The 23,998-nt window shown below is 43.6% G+C and overlaps 1 protein-coding gene across 6 annotated transcripts in view; it reads left to right on the plus strand.

Moving 5' to 3' along the window:
- Nucleotides 1-23,998, plus strand: part of ITPR2 (inositol 1,4,5-trisphosphate receptor type 2) — a 499,601-nt gene that overhangs the window by 471,231 nt on the left and 4,372 nt on the right. For all 6 annotated transcript variants that reach the window (XM_040345602.1, XM_040345605.1, XM_040345603.1 and 3 more), the window contains one exon: nt 18,652-18,813. In XM_040345602.1, the coding sequence (XP_040201536.1) occupies nt 18,652-18,813 (162 nt within the window). The remainder of the gene's footprint in view (nt 1-18,651; nt 18,814-23,998) is intronic.

The raw sequence follows: 23,998 nt of genomic DNA on the forward strand, positions 1-23,998 counted from the left end.
CTCAGTGCTCTGCGCCCCAAGCCCACCCTTTTTTGAAGCCTATTAGAGCCTCTGGCTCTGATCACGTGCGTAAAAAAAAACACCCCCACCATTGGAACCCATGTTCTGGTGCCCTGTATGTAGATCAGGGGGCCGGACGCATGGATAGGGAGGGCATCGCCCGTGCGCCCCTAATGGACGGCCCGCCATTTCTCCAGGTACTCTGGTTTCCTCCCACATTCCTAAGACATACGGGTAGGTTAATTGGCTCCTGTCTAAATTGGCCCTTGTGTGTGTGTATGAATGGGAGTTAGGATGGGAGGGGATTGAGCTGCCAGAGACAAACTGAATACACACAATACACACAGCCCAGAATATAAAGACTGCTGCACAGGCACCGGGATGTAATTGATTGTGCTATGCTTGATCAAGGAAGAGGATGGTGACCCGGGATGATGCCTGAATAAATATGGTCCAGTCCAGATTGAAGGCATTGTCAGGGTTATTACTGTGATGTGTGTGAGAAGTAAGAAATACCTGGAAATGTTACACATTAAAAAAAATACATTGCTGATGCTAGGTTCAGTTTAAGGGAAGTAAACTCCACATTATACCACAAGTCCCAGGTGGAAAAGTAACTGAGCAAAAATCAAACATAAGTTTTTTTTTTTTTTATATATACTGTCAATCATTTCATAGAATGTAATAGTACTGTTGGTTGTGAATTGTACTGACAATGTATTTTAAAGCTGAACTGCGGACACAAAAAAGTTTAAGCTAAAGAGTAATGCCGCGTGCACACGCTAATTTTTCGGCATGAAAAAAAACCGTTGTTTTTCAGCATGTCCAAAAAATGAAGTTTTTCCAACTTCATCATTAAAAACGACGTTGCCCACACACCAAAAAATGATGAAAAAAGCGTGGTGACGTACAACACGTACGACGGCACTCTGAGGGGGAAGTTCTATTCGCCTTTGGGCTGCTTTAGCTGATTCCTTGTTAGTAAAAAAACGATTCGCGCTTTTCTGTCTGTTACAGCGTGAGGAATGTGCTTACTCCATTATGAATGGTAGTTTTACCTGAACGAGCGCTCCCGTCTCATAACTTGCTTCTGAGCATGCGCGGGTTTAAAACGTCATTTTAGCCCACACACGATCATTTTTTACAACCCGAAAGACGAAATTTTTTAAAACGACGTTAAAAAATGCAGCATGTTCGGAAAAAAAATTGTCGTTTTTCAGAAGCCGAAAAACGATGTGAAGCCCACACGATCATTTAAAAAAAAAGTTTTAGGCCGAAAAATGATCGTGTGTACGCGGCACAACACTTTTGTTAAGAAAACAAACATTCCCCTCTGGGTGATCTATGTACATTTCAGGGGTTTTACCAAACTTTGTTGCAGATTCCTACCTTTTGTTTTTCTAAAGGAATTGCTGTTTGTTTGTCTGTGTCCATGGTCAGAGTGAATCTGTATGGGAGTCGTTTTATAATTATCAATCAGCTGCTGTACCTGCAGGGCTCTAATGAGGAAGGTGGCAGGTTCTGCATCCCTTTAGGTATGATCTCCCTTTGGGAGTATCCCAGCTAAAATTACATTTTTGTTGCAGGGGGTGCCTGAAATTCATTTGTATCTTAGTGCAGACTTCTGAGAAAATCCGTAAGCCAATCACACAAGCAGGAAATTACATTTTCAGGGGACATTCTGCACGTCATCTGTGTACAGAAGGCCTCCAGGTAGCATTTTATAATTACAGCTCTGCAGATTGAAAGGGAGAAGTCATTTTTAATAACCTTCAATTACAAAATGACTTGTTTTACAATTGTATATGCTATAATATTTTTTTTATTTGATATCACCCCCCCCACCCCAAAGTGAAGTTACCAGGGGTCAAGTCCTGGGGGAAAAAGTGTGGGAACTCCCACCCAAGATCCCCTCCCCCACCAAAAAAAAAAAAAAATGATACGCTCATCGAGGAAGTGACGGAATACCCGCACACCACCCGATGAATCCATATACAGGAAGCGGCCAGTAACATAAAGGATTACTAAGGTTCGCCTGCCCCTGACAGTTACTCGTGCTGGGCATCGCCGCTTAGTGAAGGATTGGCTCGGGCGGCTTGGTTGCTCTAGTCCTGCAAAGGGAACTGCGCTCCTGCTGTGAAAAAAGTGCAGGAACTCAGTTCCCACGTGTTCCCGCAGGACTTGAGCCCTGGAAGTTACCTATTACAGCTAAACCCCAGACAGATATTAAAGACACACATTATTGCACCGCTCTATCCATTAATAAATCATTAAATGTGTTTTTGTAATGCAAGGAATTTAAGTGCCTGAATCTGACATGGTATCAGGTCTCTTGTGCAGCAGGGCTCGAGTGTGAGAGGAAAAAGCACTAAAAGGAGCCACTCAGGTCTTTTGTCTCCTCTTATGCTGACAGTAGGAGAGAGTAGAGTGACAGAGAGCTGAGCTCATCACTATGCTGTTTCTCCTTTTATTGGGCAGTCACAGGCTGGGGGCAGATCCAAGACAGCCCGGGCTCCGAGATTGAGGGCATCTGGTATAAAAAAATAAAAATATGCTACAGAGGAATCTCCAGATGGACGTGAATATTGCAGCAAATGTTGGTTTTGTTTTTAATATTCATCTTAATATTTTTGTCTGGAGTTCTGCTTTAAAAGGATATTAATCCACCTTGTAAGTACTCAATGCCTTTGCAAAATCAGATGTTACCCTGTAAAGTAGCGGTGACATTATCACAGTGCTGTACATAGCCTGTGTATAGAGCAGAGATGTGGGAGGGACCCCGTAGCACCACCCACTACAGGCTGCCTGCAGAAAATGACAGAAGGGGGTGGAGACATGACCAGTCACTCTGCACAAGGTGAGAGAGCAGCAGTGACCGGTCTTTATTACAGAAAGCTCCTGAATAGTTTTGCACTGGATTACTGTACAGATCTGGAAAAATACACAGAGCACACCAAGAGTAAAGAAGAGAAAACACAGGACTCTTGTGTTTAAACAATATTTGCTTATCCTGTAGTTCAAGGGTAGGCAACCTGGGGCCCTCCAGCTTTTGCATATCTACAAGTCCCATCATGCCTCTGGGATTAATTGTAACTGCCAGCCTTGCAATGCCTCATGGGAAAAGTATTTCAGCTGGAGGGCCCCAGGTTGCCTACCCCTGCTGTAGTTCATCTTCACGGTGGTACTCCATCCAAAGCCAATGGGAGTGCTAGAGCTTGACTTTTCAAGCTTAAAGCGGAGTTCCGGTCAGAAATTATTATTTATTTTTTTGCACGCTAAATACAATTATATTATACATTCCATTAAACATACTAATATCTCCCCAATCGATAAGGCAAGATTTTTTTTATGATTTCCTTATGTGCTGCAGCTCATGCTGTGGCCGTTGCCATCGTATGTGTGGGCATCTGAAGCCCAAATGTCTTTTTTTCCTTGTTTGTGAGGAGAGGTGCATGCTGGGTTACCCAGCATGCACCTTACGATCTTGCGCTTGCGCTCGTAGTGCAGTTTGTTACGTTGTCATGACAATGGGCGGCAACAGAGGAGCGTCCCGCCCCGTTTTTATGACAACACTGATAACAAAATCCACAGTATAATAAAACTCAGAATGACTCACCTGCCCAGAGACTCCTGGGAAATTTCCCAGGAGGCAATGGGGGGTAGGACAGGAAGTGCATCCACCGCAGACTAGGAAGAAGGCAGATTTCGATTTCTGCCTAGCAATAGCAATATAGAAGTTAGTAAAAAAAAAAAAAAATTATTAAATGGAAGCTATTGAAAGAAAGTTCGTTTTTAGGATGGAACTCCACTTTAAGTCAGTTATTCGTTTGCACATATAAAGTAAATTCCACCTTATTTAGGGCACTGCTAGTTGGTGCGTCTAGGTTTGCTCAGCCACTTGTAGGGCCACTTGTAAGGCCACTAGTAGGGCCACTAGTAGGGACACTTGTAAGGCCACTAGTAGGGCCATTTGTAGAGCCACTAGTAGGGCCACTTGTAGGGCCACTTGTAGGGACACTTGTAGGGACACTTGTAGGGACACTAGTAGGGCCACTTGTAGGGCCACTTGTAAGGCCACTAGTAGGGCCATTTGTAGAGCCACTAGTAGGGTCACTAGTAGGGCCACTAGTAGGGCCACTTGTAGGGCCACTAGTAGTGCCACTAGTAGGGCCACTTGTAGGGCCACTTGTAAGGCCACTAGTAGGGCCACTTGTAGGGCTACTTGTAGGGCCCCTAGTAGGGCCACTTGTAAGGCCACTTGTAGGGCCACTAGTAGGGCCACTTGTAGGGCCACTTGTAGGGCCACTTGTAAGGCCACTAGTAGGGCCCAGCTTTCATGTCTGCTGATGGGATAGAATCTGTAGTTTTCACTTATGTCTTTATAAGATCACACTGGAGCCAGACAGCAGAATGTGTTCTTTTATACAGAGAAGACCTTGAGCTCTTTTCTTTCCAGTAAAAGCAGAGGAAGCTGTGGCATTTCAATAGATTGTATGCTACTATATGAAAAGCTTGAAAAGGCAAAGGTTACAGCAAAGCCACGTTCCCACCGCAAAGTATCAATACATTTCAGGGCTGTAGGGAGTTGTAGAAAAATGCACTGAAATTAGAAAAGAACCTAGAAACGTACTTTCTCATATAGGGGAGTAAACTGTTTGCTTTTGGTGAGCTACTGAGGCCAGGCTGCGCTTTGCTTTGAAAAATTAGAGTCTCTGGGCTGCTTAGCATTCTATTCAAACCACTGATTGGTAAGGGTACAATCAACCCTGCCATGGCAGACATGCATTGGGGTGGATTCCAACCCCTTTTAACCCCTAGGTGCCGACAGTATGCAAACATGCAGCTGCATATTTGTGTACTAATTAGCAGCGGCAGCTGTGCCGAGAACGCACACCCTGCATGCTCCCGTTACAATTACCAGGGGCTAACGGAAAGCTTGTGATCGCTTCTTGGGGACGGGTGCTTTCCAATCATGTCATTGCCCTGATAGCCGATCACGGCGGTCACATGAACATAAACCCTGCCCTGCCCTTGCCGGTTTCTCCCGGCATCTTAAATCTCTTAAACGGCCAGTAGGACGTGGTGCAAAGGGGTTAAAGTGGTTGTAAGGCTTTACAAATACCATGTGAAGTGACTAGCCTCAGAAAATACACAGAGATTAAACAAATCCTCCTACATAAGTTGTACTTGTTCATCTGCAGCCCTCTCTCAAAAGTTCAAAGTCCAGAATTCACACAGATTTTTGAGCTCCAGAAGGCAGGGGATGGGGATCTGATGTTACACACTTCACAGTTTAGAGAGGAGTGCTGAGTGTAATCTGAGACCTGAGTGGAGGGAATGGACACACCCCCCCTCTCAATCTCATAGGAAAATATGCACTTTTAAGGCTGTCAATCACTGTCTGTCTGCTGTCCAGCTGTCTACTGGAGCTTGGAGTCGGCACAACCGGTGAGGCCTCATACACACGACCGAGTTTCTCGGCAGAAAAACAGCAAGGGATTTTTTTTTGCCGAGGAAACCGGTCGTGTGTACATTTTTCGACGAGGAAACTGTCGAGGATCCCGTCGAGCCAAAAAGAGAGCATGTCTTCTCGACGGGAATGGAGAAACTTGCCTTGTCGAGTTCCTGGACAGCCTAACAAGGAACTCGACGAGGAAAGCGATGTGTTTCGCCCGTCGAGTTCCTCGGTCGTGTGTACGAGGCTTCAGAGATTAGTCATGCAGATAGCAGAGGCACAAGCCTCTTTCATAGACTGGTAAAGATGCCACATTTTACCTGCTGGCACAGTCTAAAGCTACAGCTGAAGGCCTGGATGAATTTAGAGATTGCAGAAGGTCGGTGGGGGTCTAAAGCCTAGTATACACTAGAAGGTTTTTCTTTTCATTCAACCCAGCCAGCTGAACAAAAAAAAAGCTGAAGAGCTCAGGAGAAGTCGCTGTACTAACAATGCAATGTTAGTACAGTGATCTCCCCGATGAGCTATTATGTTCTGACAGACGGAAGGCCCTCCCCCGACAGAACACACCATTGGCTAAGAGCGCTGATCGGATCCTTTTTCAGCCATGCCCTTTCAACAGAATTCATAGTTCATCCAAGAAATGCCCTTTAATATTATAAGGAGTTCAGAGGTCACATTGCAAGTGTCTATAAATCAATTTTGACTCCGGAGCCAGGAATATCCTCACGTGTGGCTGAAACCTGATTTTTACAGCCCATTAAACTTTTGTGACCCCTTGGCTGTGGATTCCTGACTTTCCACCGAAGATAAACTTTGTCACGCAGTCTTATCTGTCCCCAGGCAGGTGGATCACACGTGGACAGAGTGGTGACGTATGGAAAAAGTGTTTATGTATCTCCATTGTAAAGATTATCTCTTGTCCGTGTTGTTGCTCAACACAGTTCCTGAGCATGCTGGGCAATTATTCAAACTGACCTACAGTATATTCATCCTGCGCTAAATACACTGCGTAGTATCAGTTGTTGCAAAGACGGTCATCATTTTGCTAAACGATACAATCGCACATTCTTTGTGAAGATTTACAAAGGGTTTTGATACACCGGTCTGGCTTATTTACTCCACATGCTGTTCTTTCCTGTTATCTTATTGAGCTTTGCAATAGGTTTACGTAAATTGTCGGGTCGCAGAAGCTGTTGCATGTTTTCACTTCTTAAGATAAAGAAAAAAAATATCCCTTAAAGGGGTTGTAAAGGTACAATTTTTTTTCCCTAAATAGCTTCCTTTCCCTTAGTGCAGTCCTCCTTCACATACCTCATCCTTCCATTTTGCTTTTAAATGTCCTTATTTCTTCTGAGAAATCCTCACTTCCTGTTCTTCTGTCTGTAACTCCACACAGTAATGTGAGGCTTTCTCCCTGGTGTGGAGTGTCATGCTCACCCCCTCCCTTGGACTACAGGAGAGTCAGGACGCCCACTAACACACAGCTCCTTTCTCTATCTGCAATGTAGAGAGCATCCTGACTCTCCTGTGGTCCAAGGGAGGGGGCTCAATCAACTTCTTTGCCAATTCCTGACTGATAGCAACCCATTCTTTCATAATCACTTCTTGGAGTTTGTCAGAATTGGTGGGTTTTTGTTTGTCCACCCGCCTCTTGAGGATTGACCAAAAGTTCTCAATGGGATTAAGATCTGGGGAGTTTCCAGGCCATGGACCCAAAATGTCAACGTTTTGGTCCCCGAGCCACTTGGTTATCACTTTTGCCTTATGGCACGGTGCTCCATCGTGCTGGAAAATGCATTGTTCTTCACCAAACTGTTGTTGGATTGTTGGAAGAAGTTGCTGTTGGAGGGTGTTTTGGTACCATTCTTTATTCATGGCTGTGTTTTTGGGCAAAATTGTGAGTGAGCCCACTCCCTTGGATGAGAAGCAACCCCACACATCAATGGTCTCAGGATGCTTTACTGTTGGCATGACACAGGACTGATGGTAGCGCTCACCTTTTCTTCTCCGGACAAGCCTTTTTCCTGATGCCCCAAACAATCAGAAAGAGGCTTCATCGGAGAACATGACTTTGCCCCAGTCCTCAGCAGTCCATTCACCATATTTTCTGCAGAAGATCAATCTGTCCCTGATGTTTTTTTTGGAGAGAAGTGGCTTCTTTGCTGCCCTTCTTGACACCAGGCCATCTTCCAAAAGTCTTCGCCTCACTGTGCGTGGAGATGCGCTCACACCTGCCTGCTGCCATTCCTGAGCAAGCTCTGCACTGGTGGCACTCCGATCCCGCAGCTGAATCCTCTTTAGGAGACGGTCCTGGCGCTTGCTGGACTTTCTTGGGCACCCTGAAGCCTTCTTCACAAATGCAGTGGAATTTTTTTTTATGGGATTAAGTTAATTTTCATGGCAAAGAGGAACTTTGCAATTAATTGCAATTCATCTGATCGATCTTCATAACATTCTGGAGTATATGCAATTTCCCATCTTAAAAACTGAGGCAGCAGACTTTGTGACAATTAGTATTTGTGTCATTCTCAAAACTTTTGGCCATGGCTGCACTACCCCCATTTCTACCATTTTCTTTTATTATAATTTTTTCTGGGAGCAGGCACTTATTTTTGGCAGCTGCATAGAAGGTTAAAGTGGTTGTAAACCCACTGTTACAACTTGCACCTACAGGTAAGCCTAGATTAAGGCCCCATACACACGAGAGGATTTATCCGCAGATACGGTCCAGCGGACCGTTTCCACGGATAAATCCTCTCAAAGATTTCCGCAGATTTCGATGCGATGGAGTGTACACACCATCGCATTGAAATCCGCTCGGAAATCCTCTGTCGATGACGTGTCGCGCCGTCGCCGCGATTATGACGCGCGATGGGCGCGACGCTGTCATATAAGGAATTCCACGCATGCGTCAAATCATTACGACGCCTGCGGGGAATCCCTTTGGACGAATGGATCCGGTAAGTCTGTACAGACGAGCGGATCCATCCGTTGGAATGGATTCCAGCAGATGGATTTGTTGTGCATCACAGCAAATATCCGATCTGCTGGAATCCATCCCAGAGGAGATTTCTCCGCGGAAACAAATCCGCTGGCGTGTACACACCATAGGATCTATCCGCAGAAACCCATTTGCTGGGATTTATCTGCGGATGGATTCTATCGTGTGTACGGGGCCGAAGGCTTACCTGTAGGCGCAAGGAATATCTCCTTAACCTACATGGTTAAGGAGATATTTTCACAAAAACGGGCACCGTATATAACGGCGCAGGAGCAGTGCTGTTTTTGTGAATGGCATTAACGGGGTTAATGCCGTGTTTTCGCGCATGCGTGGAGATCTACCGGTCCTGCGTGCATGTGCAGGAGTGACGTCATCAAAACAGGAAGAAGATCCAGGGGACATGGCGGTGGACGGGACCGAGGCGGACTTTGGGGGCTTCGATCTCAGGTAAGTGATACATAATGAGCTAGTATGCTGTGCATACTAGCTCATTATGACTTTCTCTTGCAGGTGTATTTAAAAAAAAAAATTAACCAAGGGTTTACATCCTCTTTAAGTAGGGAAGTGAAAGGAGGGGCTAAGGAGTTGGGCCAGCACGGAGATTAATTAACCACACCTAGAAGATATGACATACAAGGGGAGATGACGCGGTGTTAGGGAATTTACTCTCCTGGAACTGACAAAATATCTTTCAGGTTCAAAGGCACATAGCAAGTGAATAAAAAATTGCTTATGGACAGAATAAACACTGCAAGAAATCATGTATAATACTTGCATTTTAGTAGGTGACAGGGTCTCTTCAACGTCTGGTTTTATTCAGTACAGCACAATGGCTTGCTCTCTACACTGTTGAATAAGCTTATTGATACATAATCTGTACTATTGTGGTGAACTATTTCCACTTAGCGGCGTGCATTCAGCCACAACCAGATGGAAATGAAAGTCGCAGAGCGTCAGAAAAGAGAAGGTTGTCGGGCTGATGCAATAATCTCCAGACTGTTCTCACATTTGGTTTATGAAATTGTTTGTTTAGTTTGAGAAACTCTTTTCTACTATTTATATCAATAGCATCTGCTCGTCGAGCATAAACTCTGTCTCTTCTGCCAAAACTGCGTCACATTTCTCATCCCGGAGGCTGGCGCACGTCATCCTGATTGTAACGAGAGTCTGTAACGCAGGATGGAAATAAATCCTGTTTATAATAATTTTATTTCCTAAAGCTGAACTCCAGGCAGGCATACAAAAAAAAATAATAATATGTCTCTGTAATTATTATTATAACATCATTAAGGGCCTATTTATGCTCCTGTGATGTGGTAACACATAGCAACTCAGCGTTACGATGCCCTTCATTGTGAATGACACCCCATTGCACTTTTCTGAGGGTTGCATTGTGTTGCAGTTCACTGCCAGAAATATTGCATGCACCATTCTTGAAAACATACTGTAATATAGGAAAAAAGACTGTGCTAACCAAATAAAAAATAACATTAATAAAGATCAAAGGCAGCAATAAAATGTGACAAACATAAATAACATAATACAAAAGATAAACTGCGCCAATGGAATGGACCAGCAACAAAGTGCCAGTACTCAATATAGTACCACAGGGCTAGATTCACGTACGAGCGCGTAACTTTGTGCGGGCGTAGAGTATCCTATTTACGCTACGCCTCCTCAACTTGGACGGGCAAGTGCAGTATTCACAAAGCACTTGCTCCGTAAGTTGCGGCGGCGTAGCGTAAATTGGCCGGCGTAAGCCCGCCTAATTCAAAATAGGCTGGTAGGGGGCGTGTTGTATGTAAATAAATCGTGACCCCGCGTAAATAATGATCCTAATGAACGGCGCATGCGCGCACATGCTCAGTATCACGTTGAATTTACTCCAAAAGATACGCCAGGCCCAATGCCTGTGACATGAACGTAACCTACGCACAGCCCCATTCACGTACGACTTACGTAAACGACGTAAAAAGATACGCTTGCCGACGTCCATACTTTGCATTACCTACGCCTCATATAGCAGGGGTAAATTTACGCCGGATGTAAGCCTTACGTAAACGGCGTAGCGCCCGCAAGTACATTCGTAAATCGGCGTATCTACCTAATTTACATATTCGACGCGTAAATCTACGGAAGAGCCCCTTGCGGCCAGCGTAAATATTGCACCCAAGATACGACGGTGTAGCAGACTTACGCTGCTTGTATCTTGGCCAAATCTATGCGTAACTGATTCTAAGAATCAGGCGCATAGATACGATGGCTCACATTCGGACTTACGACGGCGTACGTGGAGTTACGCCGTCGTAAGTCCGCTGTAAATCTGGCCCAAAGTCTCTGAACCCCAAAATAATAATGTAGTCCCAAATGATGATTAAGCGATCAGGCGAACCCCACAAGCAGGATAAACAAACACCACAGTGAGATTGACTTCTTGTGAGGAGACCACCACCTAATGGAAAGCCGCTTACCACAACCAAGAGGTTAATAGACCTATAGAAAACTCCATCCACGGAATAAGGACATCGAGCCAAGAGGGATTCCAAGAACAGATCTGCAGGGTGTGATCGCTTCCTCACAGATGAACAGGTCCTCGATTTATGGATGTGAAAGAAAACGGACCAATAGTGTAACTCCGTAAAAAAAAGTATTAAAAATAAGGACGAAAACGTACTTACAGCAAATAGCATGATTAAAAACATGTATAAGTTGCCAGCCGGCACTATAGGAGCCCTTCCTCCAAACGTAAGAACTCAGTGACGTCAGTGTGTGCCGTCTCTGACGCGTTTCGTCATCAAATAGACGTTATCATACTGTAATGCATGTTGTGCTGCAACGCACACCTGTTGGCAAGTTGCACTGGGATGCCATGCAGAATGAATGGCACTGCATCACACCAACACGTTGAACACGCATACTTCCCAACTTTCTGAGATGAGAAAGAGGGACACTTTTAAAGCAGAAACGTATGTAGGCATAAGACATGCCCCCTTCATGCGAACCATGAAAAACCAGTTACTGTTCAGACACCTGGGTGGATAGTAAAGTCTTGTGTTTTTTTGTATATAAAATAGTACTGATTGGTGGCCCTCTATTGATAGTACAACCCTGCGCTTTAGGAGTAAGCTACAAAGTCCAGGCAATAAAAATTCTAATCACGATAAAACACAATAAATAAAATAATAGTAAAAGCAGCTGCTTAAAAATAAAAGTCACTTGTTAAAAGCAGAAAAATAAAAACAGCCCGCACAGAGCATGTAAATAGTCCTGCAGCAGCGCTGCAAACCCCTGGTTTGAAAAAAGATAAAAGCTGTGTGGGATGACTCGATCAGATGTAGTTTAGGTATGTGCTCCAATCACCAAAAGGCATTCACCACGTGGGGGGATATGGGGTCCCCTTCGGGGGAAACACTCACCAGATGGTTTCTTTATACTCGCATTTCCATATAAATCACCTCACGTATCACCTTCAGATGTTTGGAAACTGCATACCCCTCTCCTATCTTGATCACCGTTATTGTATTCACCTTCCGGGTGTAGTGTCCGCAGATGTATGAGGAAATGAAAAAAACCATATGGTGCAATATCGTTTTTGAATATTTAATGTTACCCCAAAAACAGATATACAATGGTCCCCTCATAAAAACGTGCGTACCAGAAAATACATTAAATCAGGCACATAAAGGTTTCTTTAGCATTTCTCACTGTTAGGTGTAGACCCCTGAAGACCGCTCTATAGGCTTTCCTGTGGCTGTCACTTCCTGGTTTCTCCCACAGTGGAACGCATACGTCACTTCCGGTCGGGTGCTGGATAGCAACGCTCTGACGTTTCGTCCGTTCGGACTTTTTCCAAGAGCGTGCTATCCAGCACCCGACCGGAAGTGACGTATGCGTTCCACTGTGGGAGAAACCAGGAAGTGACAGCCACAGGAAAGCCTATAGAGCGGTCTTCAGGGGTCTACACCTAACAGTGAGAAATGCTAAAGAAACCTTTATGTGCCTGATTTAATGTATTTTCTGGTACGCACGTTTTTATGAGGGGACCATTGTATATCTGTTTTTGGGGTAACATTAAATATTCAAAAACGATATTGCACCATATGGTTTTTTTCATTTCCTCATACATCTGCGGACACTACACCCGGAAGGTGAATACAATAACGGTGATCAAGATAGGAGAGGGGTATGCAGTTTCCAAACATCTGAAGGTGATACGTGAGGTGATTTATATGGAAATGCGAGTATAAAGAAACCATCTGGTGAGTGTTTCCCCCGAAGGGGACCCCATATCCCCCCACGTGGTGAATGCCTTTTGGTGATTGGAGCACATACCTAAACTACATCTGATCGAGTCATCCCACACAGCTTTTATCTTTTTTCAAACCAGGGGTTTGCAGCGCTGCTGCAGGACTATTTACATGCTCTGTGCGGGTTGTGTTTTTTTGTGCCTAAAAATAACAGTGCAGCCTCATTAGCGCACATCAGTAAAGGAGAAAAAATTACTTGTTTACAACGTTTTATAACAGAAACTAAGAAAAAAAAATGTTTTCAAAATTTTTGGTCTTTTTTCGCTTTTTTAAGCAAAAAATAAAAAACACAGTGGTGATTAAATACCACCAAAAGAAACGGTACATGGCCCCGTCCATCATCCCTCTGATGCAGTGAGGTTGTCCTGTCCCCTTAGCAGAAACCCCACCCCCCCAAAACATATTGTTTCCACCTCCATGTTTGGTGGTAGAGATGGTGTTCTTGTGGTCATAAGCAACATTCCTCCTCCTCCAAACACGGCGAGTTGAGTTCATGGCAAAAAGCTCAATTTTGGTCTTATCTGACCACAACACTTACCTAGTCCTCCTCTGAATCATTCTGTTTATTAGTAAACTTGATCCGGGCCTGTACATGTGCCTTCTTGAGCAGGGGAACCTTGTGGGCACTTCAGGATTTCAGTTCTTCATGGCGTAGTGTGTTACCAATTGTTTTCTTGGTGACTATGGTCCCAGCTGCCTTGAGATCATTGACAAGATTCTCCTGTGTACTTCTCGGCTGATTCCCCACCATTCTCATGATCATTAAAACTCTACGAGGTGAGATCTTGCATGGAGCCCCAAACCGAGGGAGACTGACAGTTATTTTGTGTTTCTTCCATTTGCAAATAATCGCACCAACGGTTGTCACCCTCTCACCAAGCTGCTTGGTGCTGGTCTTGTAGCCCATTCCAGACATGTTTAGGTCCACAATCTTGTCTCTGACATCCTTGGACAGCTCTTGGGTCTTGGCCATGGTGGAGAGATTGGAATCTGTTTGATTACTTCTGTGGACAAGTGTCTTTTATACAGGTAACAAGCTGAGATTAGGAGCACTCCCCTCAAGCCTCGTACACACGACCGGTTTTCCTGCCAGGAGAGCTTTTAGTCTGTTTGAAAAAAGTCCATCTAGTTCTACCAATAGAAGGAAAATAAAATTATTCAATCCTATACTCACAGTTGATCCAGAGGAAGGCAAAAAAAAAACACCTAATAAAGCGTAATCCAATTTTCTCCAGCAGGGGAAGAAAATCCTTCCTTATTCCCCAAGAGACAATCAGCTGTTCCCTGTATCAACTTTACCTATAAATTGTAGCGTCCAGTTATATGATGTGTATCTAGGAAAGAATCCAGGCCTTTCTTAAAACAATCTACTGAGCTGGCCAGAACCACTTGTTAAGGGAGTCTATTCCACATTCTCACAGCTCTTACTGTGAAGAAGCCTTTTTGTATTTGGAGATGAAATCTCTTTTCCTCATTCTCATTCCTTTCCTTATTTGTTCTATGACCACTGTCACAAGGAAAAAGAATGATAGGAGATCTGAAAATATTCCAGGGGGTCCACCTGTTTCCCTCACTTTGGAGAGATTTACTTTCACTTCTTGTTGTGTCTTCAGGACAGGAAATGAAGTAAAATCTCCTCAACGGGCAAACTAGTCTGACCGAAAAAAAAAAAGTTTTACACAAAACAATTGTAAAGAGCCTGTTTTATCTGGCTGCAGGTATCATAGGGAAAAAACCTCATGCTGAGACATAATAGAAGTAGATCCATCTCATGTTATGGTAAACCCCTCTATTCAGGATGTAGATCTGCTATCACTAGATCTTAATAGGTTAAGCCAATGTGTCAGTGCTGTGTAGTTGTTGGACTTGCTCTGTAGATTATTCTCAGAAAACTGCGTCACTGCAAAGATAATATCAGTTTTAGGCGCTTCAATAACTTCACAGCATTTTTCCTCCTGGGGAGTTGTAAGATCTCACTGATAAGAGCTCTGTGCGGAGTCACATTGTTAAGTCAGCCATAGATGGATCGAAATCCAGCCAGTTCTGCAGAGACTGGCTAAATATTGATTGATGTGCGGCCACCCTGTTTGTCAGAAGTTGATTTCTAGATCGAATTCTGTCAGACAACTTTTGTCTATCAGCAGCCATAGCCAATTGACCGGTGCCACTGATAAGTGTAATGTGACAGTGCCAAGCATGCTGCCAGAATACAATGTCAAAAGGCCAATGCCAAAATGCCAAAAGAGTAGTTTAAATCTCGGCGCTTTTAAGGAGCTTTAAAAGCGCTGCCCATTTATTCCAGTGGGCAGGGGCATTTTGGGGAGCACTGTATACAGCGCTCCCAACCAACCCCGAAGATGCTGCTTGCAGGACTTTTCGGAACGTCCCGCAAGCACACAGCCTGAGTGTTAAAAAATGTTTCACTGGAATGAATGGGAGGCGGTTTTCAGGCGCTTAGCAAAGGCTATTTCCAGAGCTAAAAGCGCCTGTGTGAAAGGGGTATAAAACATTTGTGAACACAGTCAAGCACAGGCACTCTGGATGATTTCCAAACAATGTCTGTCTTTCTGGGGAGAAAGGCAGATGGAGGCATTGTCAGGGTACTGCGATCTGTCAGAGGCAATATATACCTGGAAGCATGGACCCAGAATCAGATATATTTTTCCATGTTAAAGGGTTACTAAACCCAGGACCCTACATCATTCACTATATCTGGTCTCCCACAGAACATAAAAACTCAATAGTTTTAGTATATATATATATATATATATATATATATATATATATAAAGGTCTGGCTGCTTGTTGTTCAGCCATTTCCTGTAGATCTGTGTACTAGCATTACATCATGGCACCCCTTCACGGCCATTTTTGCGGTGTAGCCCTGTACTAACTTTAGTGGCCACCTACAACTGGATCGGGTTTCTGGACAAGTACCCCTATAGAATCAATTCCCGGATAGAGTGGCTGGTCTCTAAATTTCTAAGATATACGATAGATCCTCTGTGGCTTGTGCCTTAGCACTGCTTATTCAGACATGGGGGTTCTGTTGGACATGCTCCATCCTCATCTTGCTCTGGCTTCACGATGCTGCTTAAGGCCTCGTACACACGATAGGTTAAACATAGGACAGCGGTCTGATGGACCGTTTTCATCGGTCAAAAACGATCGTGTGTGGGCCCCATAGGTTATTTAACCTTCGGTTTTAAAAAAGCCAACTTGCTTTAAATTTAACCGATGGATTCCTAACCGATAGGTCAAAACCGATCGTTAGTAGGCACGACCATCGGTTAAAAATCCACGCATGCTCAGAATCAAGTCGACGCATGCTTGGAAGCATTGAACTTCATTTTTTTCAGCACGTCGTTGTGTTTTACGTCACCGCGTTCTGACACGATCGGTTATTTAACCTATGGTGTGTGGGCGCGACGGACCATCAGTCAGCTTCATCGGTTCACCCATGACAACGGTCCTTCAGACCGTTCTCATCGGATGGACTGATCGTGTGTACGAGGCTTTAGTGTTCAGTTCCTTCTCACTCGTTGAGCTATGATCTCTCTTGGTTGAAATTTACAATACATGGGATTTAATGTACACATCTGGAAATCTTCAGCCCATTGTCCCTGAAGAAGACTCCTACCTCATTTGTTGAAACGCGTTAGGTCCCTCTGTCTCCTCGACAGTCGATTTGGGTTTTTCCAGCTGTTTGTCCTCTGCTTTTCATTTTACCATGTGTTTAACCTTATTTGATTTCTGTATCGTGCAATAACATTTTTAAGATTACTGTTATCTATACTGGTCATGGTCCATTAAGGGTCCCACCCTTTGAGGAACCTGGTTTTCATTCTATAAACAAAAAATGTTTCTTGTCTAAAATCAGACAAATGTAATGGATGTAAATGGACGGAAATAGTTTACATTTGTTCCATTTCAACTGGTCTGAACATTGTAAGCTCCATGAGTACAGGGACTGATGTGAATGTACTATGTATATGTAAAGCAAAGCGTCAATTGACTGGGCTATATAAGTATCTAAAATAAATAAAACAATAAATTATTAACTGGCTCTTCCCTAACTGAACAGATGCGGATGTAAATGGATAATCATCCAAAGAATTGTCCATAGAAATGAATTGCTGTCCATTTTTCATTCATCAATAGAGGGATGAAAAATGGACAAACAAAACGCCCATGTAATAAAGGGCCTGAAGGTCTCTAGGATCTTCCCCTGAGATCACAGTTTTGTATATTCTTCTATATGAGGCACAGATGACACCAGCCCCTGTCAGAAAGATCAGTCCTCCTTCCAGAGGAAAAGTACATAGTGTGCCTATGCCTACACAGCTACCTCTAAACAGAACAGTACAAGTGGGTGACCAGGCTCTCTGCATTCCCGCAGAATGTGCTGTGAGTCACCCAAATCAGTTTTCTTTGACCAGTCACGTCATTGGCAAGACTCAGATGGGCAATCTTGAAGTTCCCATGTTCAAGTGTTTTCAATCTAATTTGCCAGTTATTACCCCGTATATAGAGTGTACTCATGGGACACAAAGTACTTAAATCACAATGACAGCAAGACTTGCTGGTAATCTAACGTCTAACGTTTCTGTTGTTGTATATAAAGAAAAACTGACTTTATCTGGTGCCCACGCTGATGATCTTTGTTGCCTTCAAGAGATACTGTTTGAAAAATCTTCTGTATCTGACACTTCCAGGAGTGACAGATGACTGGTTCCTCTCTGTGGTTCCACCCTTTCATCACTACACTTTCCTGAAGCTGATTGGCTTCTATGCAGAGCTTCACCAGATTTAGCATTTCCCAGTTTTAGTAAATCAACCCCATAGGCCCCGTACACACGGTCGGACAAAACACATGAGAATGGTCCGACGGACCGTTTTCATCGGTTCACCGCTGAAGTGGCCTGATGTGTGTACACACCATCGTTCCAAAAACCGATCGGGTCAGAACGCGGTGACGCCAAACACACGACGTGCTGAATAAAACGAATTTCAATGCTTCCAAGCATGTGTCGACTTGATTCTGAGCATGCACGGGTTTTGAACCGATGCTTTTCTGTACTAACCATCAGTTTGGACCGATCAGGCAGCGGTCCATCGGTTCGGTTTTGAAGCATGTTTTAAAATTTTGAACCGAAGGAAAACAGACCGATGGCCTATACACACTGTCGGTTTTGTCCGACCGTGTGTACGGGGCCCTAGAGTCCAGCAGGTGTAACCACAGTTTACAGAGGGGGACCAGTCTTCCGACACTCCTGGAAGTGTCAGATATGGAAGATTTATTATGCAGCGGTATTTCTTTAAGACAACGAAGATTGGCTCTGTGAACAACAGGATACCTTTGTTTCCAAGCTTTACTATACAGGCTGGTCTTCTCTGCTGGCCCAGCTCCTCCACCCCTCCTTTCACATCACTACATAACCTTTTTTTGTAGATGCCAGGGATGGAGTGAAGGAGACTACTGTAGAGTATCCATTGAGTGACATGTCTGAGTCTGCTTGGGCTGCTAGCATCTCATGCAAGATGGCCTAGCCCAGCTTTTACTTCAACAGAAACTCAACATTTACGATAAATTATTTGTTTATTGTTGCACTAAGAACAACCATTCATGCATCTGCTCTGTTTTAGGGCTGACAGGTACTCTTTTCTAGTCTAATGTCTGTAAATCCCTGGCGACCAATCAGAATCATCCGCCGGTGCTGCGGTAAGCTGGTTTCCAGCTGATTGATAAGGGGTTACCACTTACTAATGAAACGTTCAAAAAGATATTTTTCTCAGGCTGAGCTGCTGCGTTGATTGATGCTGTGACTGCATTGTCCTGCTGGGGAACCGGTGTGATAAATTAATCTCCTCATCGCTCTTTTCCAGGAGAAGAACCTGGACTGGTTCCCTCGGATGCGGGCCATGTCCCTTGTCAGCAGCGAGGGCGAGAACGAGCAGAATGAGATCCGCAACTTGCAGGAGAAGCTGGAGACCACCATGAGCCTGGTGAAGCAACTGTCCGGCCAGCTGTCAGAACTCAAGGAGCAGGTAAGGGCAGACGTACACCTGATGGGTGTTCACCGCCACCTCTGTGTGAGTCTAGGGAGTTCCTTCTTAAGCTTCCCTCCAGTAAAAATAATGAACCATGCCATAAATAGGGTGGAGTAACTGTCAGCAAAAAAGTTTAGTGAAAAAAATGGGATAAAGTATATCTAAAACCAAAACATTTTTTCCTCCATTTCCCTTGTGACATAATGATCCTTAAATGCCATACTTGTTTAAATGTGCTTTTTAGCCCAGTCTTTCTCATCCTTTCTTTTTACATGGAGGAACCCTTAAAATAACTTTCAGGTCTCAGGGAACCCCTGCAAATAATTACTATATGCACAGCTCCTAATATATTAGGGTGGTGGTTAGAGAGAAGAATGGCACTTAAGAAGAATAGTGTCCATTGGGAAAAAGAACCCCTTTACATTGGTGGCCATTGGAAAGAGTAATCATGTGCATTGGTGGCCATTGGGAAGGATTTTCCTGTGCATTGGTGGCCATTGGGAAGAATAATCCCATACATTGGTGGTCATTGGGAAGAATAATCCTGTGCATGGGTAGCCATTGGGAAGAATAATCCCCTGCATTGGTGGCCATTGGGAAGAATAACCCCTTACATTGGTGGCCATTGGGAAGAATAATCCAGTGCGTTAGTGGCAATTGTGAAGAATAATTCTGTGCAATCGTGGCCATTGGGAAGAATAATCCTGTGCATTGGAGGCCATTGGGAAGAATGATCCCGTGCATTAGGGGCCATTGGGAAGAATAATCCTGTGCATTGGTGGCCACTGGGATGAATAATCCTGTGCACTGGTGGTCGTTGAGATAAATAACGCCTTACACTGGTGGCCATTGGGAAGAATAATCCAGTGCTTTGGTGGCAATTGGGGAGAATAATCCCATACATTGTCGGCCACTGGGAAAAATAACTTCTTACCTTGGTGGCCATTGGGAAGACTAATCCCTTACATTGATAGCCATTATTAAGAATAATCCCTTACATTGGTGGCCATTGGGAAGAATAATCCCTTACATTGGTGGCCATTGGGAAGAATAATCCCTTACATTGGTGGCCATTGGGAAGAATAATCCCCTGCATTGGTGGACATTGGGAAGAATACTCCCTTACTGATAGCTAAAAAAAGATCAAAGTTGTTATTAGTAACTTATCTCAGAGGCCAAAATTGCTTATTGATTAAGGGACCCCTACCAACCTTAGCAGAAGCCCTAAGGTTCCACAGAACCTAGCTGAGAAATTCTGCTTTAGCCAACATGATTGTTTCATATAGTGGGTAAGGATTTGAATTCCGGTCAGGTTTTCATTGCAGTTTCCATAATGATTTAAAGCGGAATTCCACCCAAAAATGTAACTTTCGCTTTAAAAAAAAAAATATGTAGTGGTGCAAAATATCTCCCCAAAAAAAGTGATGGCTCTCAGCAAATTCAACTGGGATACTGATCCCAAAATCCCAGTGCTCTAAGGAAAATCTGCATGAAATATATCTGCTTATGTACAAATAATCAAATAAACAAAATATATAAATTCTATATAATAATGATAATAATACAACATATATATCAAAGGTATGTAGCCAAAAGTCCCAGTGCTGTAAGAGTAAACTGTGCAATCTACAGTTGTGCTCATAAGTTTACATACCCTGGCAGAATTTATGATTTCTTGTCCATTTTACAGAGAATATGAATGATGGCAAAACAACTTTTCTTTCACTCATGGTTAGTGTTTGCCTGAAGCCATTTTTTATCAATCAACTGTATTTACTCTTTTTAAATTATAATCACAAAAGGAACTACCCAAATGTCCCTGATCAAAAGTTTACATACCCCAGTTCTTAATACCGTGTATTGCCCCCTTTAACATCAATGACAGCTTGAAGTCTTGTGGATGAGGCTCTTTATCTTCTCAGAAAGTAAAGCTGCCCCTGTAAATTATTGGGCTGTCTTGCATGAACGGCACGTTTTGAGATCTCCCCAGAGTGGCTCAATAATATTGAGGTCAGGAGACTGAGATGGCCACTCCAGACCCTTCACTTTATTCTGCTGTAGCCAATGACAGGTTGACTTGGCCTTGTGTTTTGGATCATTGTCATGTTGGAATGTCCAAGTACGTCCCATGCGCAGATTCCTGGCTGATGAATGCAAATGTTCCTCCAGTATTTTTTAATATTATATTGCATTCATCTTGCCATCAATTTTGACCAAATTTCCTGTGACTTTGTAGCTCACACATCTCCAAAACAATAGCGCTCCACCTCCGTGTTTCACAGTAGGAATGGTGCACCTTTCCTCATAGGGCTTGTTGACTCCTCTCCAAATGTAGCATTTATGGTTGTGGACAAAAATCTTAATTTTGGTCTCATCACTCCAAATAACTTTGTGCCAGAAGGTCTGAGGCTTGTCTCTGTGCTGTTTGGCATATTGTAAACGGGATACTTTGTGGCATTTGCGTAGTAATGGCTTTCTTGTGGCGACTCAACCATGCAGCCCATATTTCTTCAAGTGCCTCCTTATTGGGCATCTTGAAACAGCCACACCACATGTTTTCAGAGAGTCCTGTATTTCACCTGAAGTTTTGTAGGTTTTTCTTTGCATCCCGATTAATTTTCCTGGCAAGTTGTGGCTGAAATTTTAGTTGGTCTACCTGACCGTGGTTTGGTTTCAACAGAACCCCTCATTTTCCACTTCTTGATTAGAGTTTGAACACTGCTGATTGGCATTCTTAATTCCTTGGATATCTTTTTATATCCCTTTCCTGTTTTATACAGTTCAACTACCTTTTCCCGCAGATCCTTTAACAATCCTTTTGCTTTCCCCATGACTCAGGCCCCATACACACGATAGAATCCATCCGCAGATAAATCCCAGCAAATGGGTTTCTGCGGATAGATTCTATGGTGTGTACACGCCAGCGGATCTCTTTCCGCGGAGAAATCTCCTCTGGGATGGATTCCAGCAGATCGAATATTTGTTGTGCTGCACAACGAATCCATCTGCTGGAATCCATTCCAACGGATGGATCCGCTCGTCTGTACAGACTTACCGGATCCATCCGTCCAAAGGGATTCCCCGCACGCGTCGTAATGATTTGACGCATGCGTGGAATTCCTTATATGACAGCGTCGCGCCCGTCGCCGCGTCATAATCGCGGCGACGGCGCGACACGTCATCGGCAGAGGATTTCCGCGCGGATTTTAATGGGATGGTGTGTACACTCCATCCCATCGAAATCAGCGGATTTCTTTGAGAGGATTTATCCGTGGAAACGGTCCGCTGGACCGTATCTGCGGATAAATCCTCTCGTGTGTATGGGGCCTCAGAATCCAGAAACGTCAGGGCAGAACTGGATGAAAGATACAAGGGTCTGTCAGGAGTCCAGAAACTCATTGACCTTTTATACACACACACTAATTACAAGCAAACAGATCACAGGTGAGGATGGTTAACTTTAATAGCCATTCAAACCCCTTTGTGTCAACTTGTGTGCATGTTATCAGGCCAAAATCACCAGGGTATGTAAACTTTTTATTGGGGTCAAACACAGTTGATTGATAATAAATGGCTTCAGCCAAACACTAACCATGAGTGAAAGAAAGGTTATTGTGTTATCATTCATATTCTCTGAAAAATGGCCAAGAAATCATACATTTTGCCAGGGTATGTAAACTTAGGAGTACAACTGTAAATAGATGTATTTCTTGACTCCATTATATACTGAAGACATACATAAATACATTGGGCGTAATGCCGCGTACACACGATCATTTTTCGGGTTGTAAAAAACAACGTTTTTCAGGCTCTAGAAAAAACGTTTTTTTTTTTTTTTACTTCATCATTAAAACGACGTTGCCTACACACGATCGTGAAAAGAAAATGATCTAGCAAAGCGCGGTGACGTACAACACGTACGACGGCACTATAAAGGAGAAGTTCCATGCGGATGACGCCACCCTTGGGGCTGCTTTAGCTGATTTCGTGTTAGTAAAAGACGATTTGCGCTTTTCTGTCTGTTACAGCGTGATGTATGTGCTATCTCCATTATGAACGGTAGTTTTACCAGAACGAGCGCTGCCATCTCATAACTTGCTTCTGAGCATGCGTGGGTTTTTCATATCGTTAAAGCTCACACACGATAATTTTTTACAACCCGAAAATCAACATTGTTTAAAACATTGTGAAAAAATAGAGCATGTTCGAAAAAAAAAATTGTCGTTTTTCAGAACCCGAAAAATGCTCTGAAGCCCACACACGATCGTTTTAAATTACATTTTTTAAAAACTTCGTTTTTTACAAGCCGAAAATTATCGTGTGTACGCGGCATCATACTCATCTGAGCATCCCATAATGCTCAATGCAGAATACTTGAGAATAGTTATTTCAGCATTCCTTCTGCTATGCGCATGGTTTAAAAGTATTCAACATTTGCAGGACAAGTCATTAAGCTAGGGAACACATGGTGGGAGATCCTAATGTAGCCGCATTTCACCTACATCATTGGCTTCATCAGGATATATATATATCCGTTATACTTAGTCTGAAGTAGTAAGATCTCTCTGCCATAGTTTTAATGCCGCGTACACACGACCGTTTTTCATGACGAGAAAAATTGCATTTTTAAATTGGTCGTGAAAAACAGTTGTGTCTCAAAGAGAAAAATGCCCGAATTTTTTTTAGAACCTGCTCTATTTTTTCTCGTCGCTTTTCACGTCGTTCTTTTTCATGGCGTGAAAAACGGTTGTGTGTACGCTTTAACGAGGAGGAAAAAAACGCGCATGCTCAGAAGCAAGTTATGAGATGGGGAAATTAACAAAAGCAGCCCAAAGGGTGGCGCCATTCGAATGGAACTTCCCCTTTATAGTGCCGTCGTACATGTTGTATGTCACCGCGCTTTGCTCGAGCATTTTTTTTTCACAAACGTGTGTATGCAAGGCAGGCTTGAGAGGAATCACGACAAATCACGTCAAGAAAACTTTTTTTTTTTCATGACATGAATAAGGGTCGTGTGTACGTGGCATAACTTTACTCCAGTCCACCTAGGAGTTTTTGGTGTTCCTGACCACCTTTGTGCATTCCAGCTCCTCCTTTTACATCATCCCTAATGAAATTTCAGCAGGGATTGTGGGAGCTTCATACAATGTGCACAGCAAATGTGCGGACCTAGAGCTCAGCG

Source organism: Rana temporaria, chromosome 3, assembly GCF_905171775.1.
Source record: "Rana temporaria chromosome 3, aRanTem1.1, whole genome shotgun sequence".
In the NCBI taxonomy this organism is placed as follows: domain Eukaryota; kingdom Metazoa; phylum Chordata; class Amphibia; order Anura; family Ranidae; genus Rana; species Rana temporaria.